General features: G+C 37.6%; 1 protein-coding gene across 13 annotated transcripts; it reads right to left on the reverse strand.

Moving 5' to 3' along the window:
• Window positions 1-231: 231 nt before the first annotated feature.
• LOC110875515 (non-specific lipid-transfer protein Lac s 1-like) lies at window positions 232-4,704 on the reverse strand. 13 transcript variants are annotated; one of them, XR_004859955.1, is made up of 7 exons: window positions 4,165-4,704; window positions 3,751-3,785; window positions 3,444-3,665; window positions 2,615-3,244; window positions 1,794-2,217; window positions 1,331-1,428; window positions 232-714 (listed from the first exon to the last, which is right to left on the reverse strand). XR_004859955.1 is itself a non-coding variant. In XM_022123717.2 (3 exons), exons 1-3 carry the CDS (start codon window positions 4,338-4,340, stop codon window positions 711-713), a joined length of 288 nt encoding a protein of 95 aa, XP_021979409.1. In that variant the 5' UTR covers window positions 4,341-4,700; the 3' UTR covers window positions 232-710. The 13 variants fall into 13 exon arrangements, 1 of the variants encoding a protein (XP_021979409.1); XR_004859951.1 differs by having other exon boundaries at window positions 3,444-3,785; XR_004859932.1 differs by having other exon boundaries at window positions 3,444-3,955.
• Between the last annotated feature and the right edge of the window lie 1,691 nt (window positions 4,705-6,395).

Consider the following 6,395-nt stretch of genomic DNA (forward strand, 5'->3'; position numbering starts at 1 on the left):
ACCTGTGGAGAACCGGTACAAAAAATACACCGGTTTAGTAAATTTAAGACCGATACCTATACCCAATACCATTTGCTCATCTCTTAATGATGTTACTATAAATTTATGATAAATTCTAATTCTAATTTTAATTTAATAATGAATTACTATTCATTAAGTTTCGTTTATATATGAACTAGTTTTATACTCCGTGCGCGTTGCGGCACGCTAACTCAAATCAAATCGTTCAAATAACAAAAAGTAACTCGAACTAAAACCGACGGAATTTTTTATTACAAAACCAAAAGAGGTTGTAGAAAGCTAACTATTACATCCAACAAAAAAAACTACAACAGTAGCATCAAAACTGGAGAAGCCAGCAACCACAAAACCTGACAACAACAACTACATCCCACCTTATCACTTTAGACATTCCAAGCTAAACCTACACCAAATATCCCAAAGAGAGCAGCAGCCTTTGATTGGCTTTTGACGCACATAAACGCCAAAACTTTTATATCTTCCAAAACCTTGGACACGGAGATCTGCTTATCTTGCGTTGCGCAAGCGTTTGGTATTTTTGTCTTGGCAGTGGGATGGGGGTTTTATATTTGCATTCACAATACATCAGTTGTTAGAAAAATGTTGGTTCCTGGTTCTTGTTGATAAATAGGTGTTTGATGTTCTAGCTGCTGCCATGGTTCTCGCCTTTCTTGGATGGGGGAGTTTTATCATCTGCAGGTAATGCATAATAAGTGTGTTTTGAAATGTTTGTTATCTACCTACAAAAATTTAAGGTGGAAATAACATTCAATATACTTACAGGCTTGGTTTTAAAATTCGCGCATAATGCGTGATGCGCCCGTTGCGCTAGTAAGAGCGCATCGCAACACCTGATGTGTTGCGTTTACATGATGGGGTGATATCTTCGCAAAATGCGCCATGATGTACGCATCATTGTTTGTTATGTTTTTTTTCCCAGATTTTATGAAATGGGTTGGGTTATTTCAATAATTAATATTTTAGCATGCTTGATTTGAACCATTATGGTTCCTAAACACTTTTTATGGTTCTAGAAACATTTTAGGAAGCTTGATTTGAACCAAAAAGCACAATTCTTATATTATTATGTCGATTATTTTAGTATAAATAATTTTTTAGTATATTTTTATAAAGAGCGCATCGCATACGTGATGCGCTCGCATCACGCATTACGCATCACGCATCAGATTTTTGGACCAAACGCATCGGAGCGCATCACGCAATTTAAAACCAAGCTTACAGGAACATGTGGGTCTCAGGCATGAGAAGTTAAAAAAATGGTTTGTAGAACAAAGGCAAAAAAACTAACTCGCTGGCCAAATACACCAATCATGTGTGAAAGCACTAAAGGAGAATCATTGCAGTTCGATTAATTCCATTTGTAGATGTATGTAAGCATAACCAAACCTAAAAAGATTATCAAATAAAGAATTAATCCATTGTGTCATTTTTCGGTTGAACAATTTTTTACTCACATATGCAGACCAAATTGACCATCTAACAACCGGCTTGTTTTTTAACCGAACCTGACCCGAACCCATTCAGATCCTTTTTTTAATCTGCCCATTCTGACCTAAACCCATTCTAACCCAAACCCATCTTGACCCAACAACCTCCATAACATTGGTAATCTCCATCTTTAACTACAAGCAAACTTATTGAACAACTCATAAGGTCTGCCTAGAACAATGCTTATCTCATTTCATGCGAATACACTTTCTCATTTGCTGTTAGATAAAAAAAGGAACAGATGTAATTTGAATTAAATGTACCTGTGATGATCAATTTCCGGTTCTTTAATTTGACACAATAAGTGTGATAAAAGATCCATTTTCATCACTTCTTTTTTTTTTGAACGGCCAACAAACTCAATCCCGAGCACTCTCGGGACACCCACTGGACAAACAGAGTACTCCGAGAGTAACCCGAGTCCACCACCAATTCCGGGGAAAAGCCGGTAACTCACCCGCCCGTAGGCACGACAGTGAAATTACCGGTAAAACCCGTTTGGCTCAAGGATCCAACCCAGGTTTCCCTGGGTCTCCTATCATTGCCACCAGTGCCTCACCCTGCACCAAGTGGGAGTCGAACCTGCATCTCTCAAGAGAAATGCAAGCCCTCCATTTTCATCACTTCTTTAAACAGAATCAGCAACTCCAAATCTTTTGATCGGTTTATCTTTCTCATGTTTATCCTCTGGTCAAAGTTGAAACACTTTCATATTAAAACATGTTTTTCCATATTATTACAAAATAAAAAAATAGATACCAGACAGATTGAAACTCGTAAAATTAGAAATCTTTTTGTGTTTAATGTTTTAGATTTGAAATTCATATAGTTCATTCAATAGAAAAGTGTGTATTCAAATATGCTAAGAATAAGAACCATCGCTACCGTTGCAACTGTCAATCACCACTGCCATTTTACTAATCATGAAAGATTGTGATATGAACCCGTATGGAAACATATTTCATTGTCAATAACAATGTTCAAGAAATCATTTGTTTAAAGTCTCATTAGCTAACCTTAAACACCAAAGACACACAACCAACAACTTAAAAAAATTAAACGATTCAAGGCTAACAGGAATCACCTGAGACTCATGCCAAGCTTGAACACACCTGGGCTTGCATAATTCTTCAAAGTAATTCTTCTCGTCAATTGGTTCCTCGTCCTCCCTTTTATAAAAAGAAGTACGAATCTGTGGAACCATAGAATAGAATCTTAGTCTTATAAAATTTAGCTTGAGTGTTTTAAAGAAACTGTTGTGACTAACAATGGTATCCCAAAAATGATTTTTTGAGGTTCGACATCAAAACCATACCGATATGGCGATATCATCCCTGCCCCATTTCATCCAACAAATATAGCATGTTGTATTACACAGCTTTGACCATAATAAAATTTATAATCATTATTTACGTTTAAAACTTAAATGAAGTAGACTCATATACATTTATAACAAAAAAAAAGCATCTCCATCGGTCAATAAAAATATGATTTTATACGAAGTTTATAAATTATACGGAATATATGTAAAAGTCGACAGCTAATCTTCGAATACTCGTCTTCTTTCACCAAAGTTGCGATTTGTGCCGGGTATTCATCCATGGCCTTTTGTGGCTCTCCAAAAAAAGGTTACCAACAGTATATGCCTATAGAAATGGACCACTCGGCTTGTTTATTTTCATGGTCGTCAATATCTACATCCAATCTAATTTCCCTAAAAATAGCACATTTGTCAAAAAAATTATATTAAGTTCTTCCATTACTAACCATAAAAAATAAATAAATTAATTTACATATGCATAAAACTTAAGAATCATAACACTCAGGTAACTATTTGAATTTGAATACATTCATCGAGAAACATATTAAGCATCCATAAGAAAAAGTTTTCACAATGAAACATTAGAACAAACCTATATCTTGCTGAGTAGAGACATCCCCGAATAATAAAGATGGTACACCGTTCAACATAGCATCGAATCCTCCACAAACACACTATCATTTATTATCCCCTAACTTCCCCAAAACAAATGATGTCGCATTGCCATTAATCGGAAACACCCAGATTTGGGTAAAATTACACAACGACGACAGAGTATTATCTTACCGGAATCCAACCCGTTCATCATCACCATCTAATCCACCAAAACAATCACAAATCAAATTAAGTCAGATACGATCTGGTAAACCTAATATTGACAGAAACCGAGATGATTACACCTGATTGGCGTCGGTTTTGGTTGCGCAGCAACATCCTAAAGGCGAATGTATCAAAATCAACTTAAAATTAGAGTCGATCGGTGAAAGTTTCTATGAAGACGATCTACAATGGAGATGAGCTGACGAGGTACCGGATGACTTGAAGCTTATTAATATTAACAACAGCAATCCGAAAATAGATACTACAAAGTAACCTAAAATCTCACTGTGACAAAATTAGGTTTTTCAAAATGCAACAATACGAAACAAATCTAAACAATCTAAAGTAAAATTAACACAAATGGTTCTTAGTAAAAATTGACAGATCTTAATGATGACATATGGTCATATTCAGATGAATCAATATCCATCTGTGTAACCAATTACTATGCTAATTCTTCTGTCTATATCTACAAAAGGAGATTAGCAATTTACTTGGTGCAATCAATGTTAGCTGACATGGTGAAACCCAAACTGATCCCACAATTTCCAGGAAGTGTTTTAGCTAGCGCTGGATTTGGGTTTAGGCTTCTCGAAGCCGACTTGAGGCAATTACAAGCAGCTAGTTTATCTTCAATGGCCTTTTGCAGCAGCCACAATAGCAACCACATTTAATAAATGATGAATGTTTTCTGTGATACGGAATCGCAGCCATAGCCACCGTACAAACCGCTGTAAATTCCGGCGAACGACGAAGATAAACCACCACCAATAGGGTTTGCAGTGGAGCCCTAGGTCATCTTCGGTTAGACCACCATCAGTCACCATCGTCGCTAGAGTCGCCGGGTTAGCGGCTGTCGTGAGAGAGTTCAGTCACCCGTTGGAGATATTGAGGCAAAGATTGTTGAAGGATAAATCGAAGATGAAGCGGTGGAGGTATTGAGAGACATGTGGGGATAACGTGGCCATCAATGGATCTGTTTATGTATGGTCCAATGAAGAGTGCCAGGGTGTTTTGGTACTGTTCATTCCCTCCGCTTATTATCATATTTAGATAGATTAGATTAGATTGTTTTGCGTGAATTCCCCAAGTGATGCCTCCTATGTTTAATATGTTTTTTTTTTTACTTTGTCAATGTCTAAAACCATGATTTTCCATAAAAGCCACTACTATCTACTATGTATACATACGTTTGATAACTGCGTATACATTTGACAACGTCAGTGATAATTGATAAATAGTGTGCAGATCCGTACAAGACACAAAAATCATACAAAGTAAGGAGACACTCACAACTAGGGGTGTCAAAAGTGGTTGGTTGGGCAGATTTAGGTAATGAGTTAGGATGGGTATGAGTTAGTGTCACACCCTCAAAATACCACCTAGGGAGTGTCCCTGATAGGCGTGTGACGTACCAATAACGAGCCACCAATTACATTGAACCCATACAAGTTATAATTAAAATCCCCATTATTAATAAAAACATCTTCAATAAGTTTAAACGAAAATCAATAAGTTCAGCGGAAGCAACTAGTAAACGAAGTTAAACTGTTTCAAAACCAAAGTATAATATCAAGAAATCAGTCACATAAATCCTTCCTGTCGACCCATGACCACTCCAGCTACTCCAGACAGCAAGTTCCCAAATCCAAAATACCTGACGACCTGCGAGCATGCAGCAAGTGTATCAGACAACGCTGGTGAGTCCATAGTTTTACAAAAACGTTGGTTACCAAGTGTTTAGTTAATCCATTGAAGTTAATTCCGAAAGTAATGTGAAAACAATGTTGATAATAACCCGAATACAAGACGGCTTCTGATTATTTTGCCCTTTCTCCAATGCTCCTATCAAAGCATTGGTCATGACTAGGTCATTAGTTCAACACCCGTCCTCCCAGATACGGGGTGAGGTTGCCAAACCTAAGTAGCGCTACTAACTAACACCATGTTACCACCCAGGTAACCAAACAACACGGAGGGACTTAAAGGTGATAGGAAGAGTATATTATCCAACATTCCCGTTTTACCCAAACGACTTATCCCACCCCGGGATACCCACTGACTGTCCCAACCACAGGGACGCATGCTCAAGAAAGATGAACTCACCTTTGGTTTGCTCGGTAAGACTAGTTACTGGACCACACTCAGTTAATCAAAACCTATAAGGTTTATATATAGCAATCAGTTTGCATCCATGTTGATCACGTTGTTACACAAGAGAGTTATCGCAAAACATATACGTTGCATTTTTAGTTCGCCTACTCATCAATTGAACATACCACATAACCATACACAAACGCAAATAATACATGTATCCTTAATGTGTTCGGCCCCGTACTTACAGCCCAACACTTACTATCCAGTCCAACCCGCACCACCCAACCAGTTTTGAGTCCCGAATGAACCAATTGATCCGTCAGGGCCCAGCCCACTTCAGCGTGCAGCCCGTTTGTCCACTAGTTAATTACCCAGTCCGGTCACCCCTTAGGCCCAAAACACCCACATGATATCCCCAATTAAAATACAGGCCCACGATTGTAACACATAACCCAAGCTACTGTTTCAATATATTTTTTTTCCTTTGACATTATAATACATGTTCACTACCTCAAACACTTTAATCATGATGCATACTTGTCACCAAGTGACCCTTTGAAAATTATTCTGTTACAAGTCCCTATCGTATGGTTTCGGTTCATATATTTAAGCCTCATTAACTTAACAA

Source organism: Helianthus annuus, chromosome 1 (assembly GCF_002127325.2).
Source record: "Helianthus annuus cultivar XRQ/B chromosome 1, HanXRQr2.0-SUNRISE, whole genome shotgun sequence".
Lineage (NCBI taxonomy): Eukaryota > Viridiplantae > Streptophyta > Magnoliopsida > Asterales > Asteraceae > Helianthus > Helianthus annuus.

Coding starts and splice junctions, on each gene's coding strand:
- LOC110875515 (XM_022123717.2), bottom strand. CDS start 4,340: ATGTGGTTGCTATTGTGGCTGCTGCAAAAGGCCATTGAAGATAAACTA. Junction 2,723..4,164: donor GCTAACATTGATTGCACCAA/GTAAATTGCTAA, acceptor ATGGTTCCACAG/ATTCGTACTTCTTTTTATAA.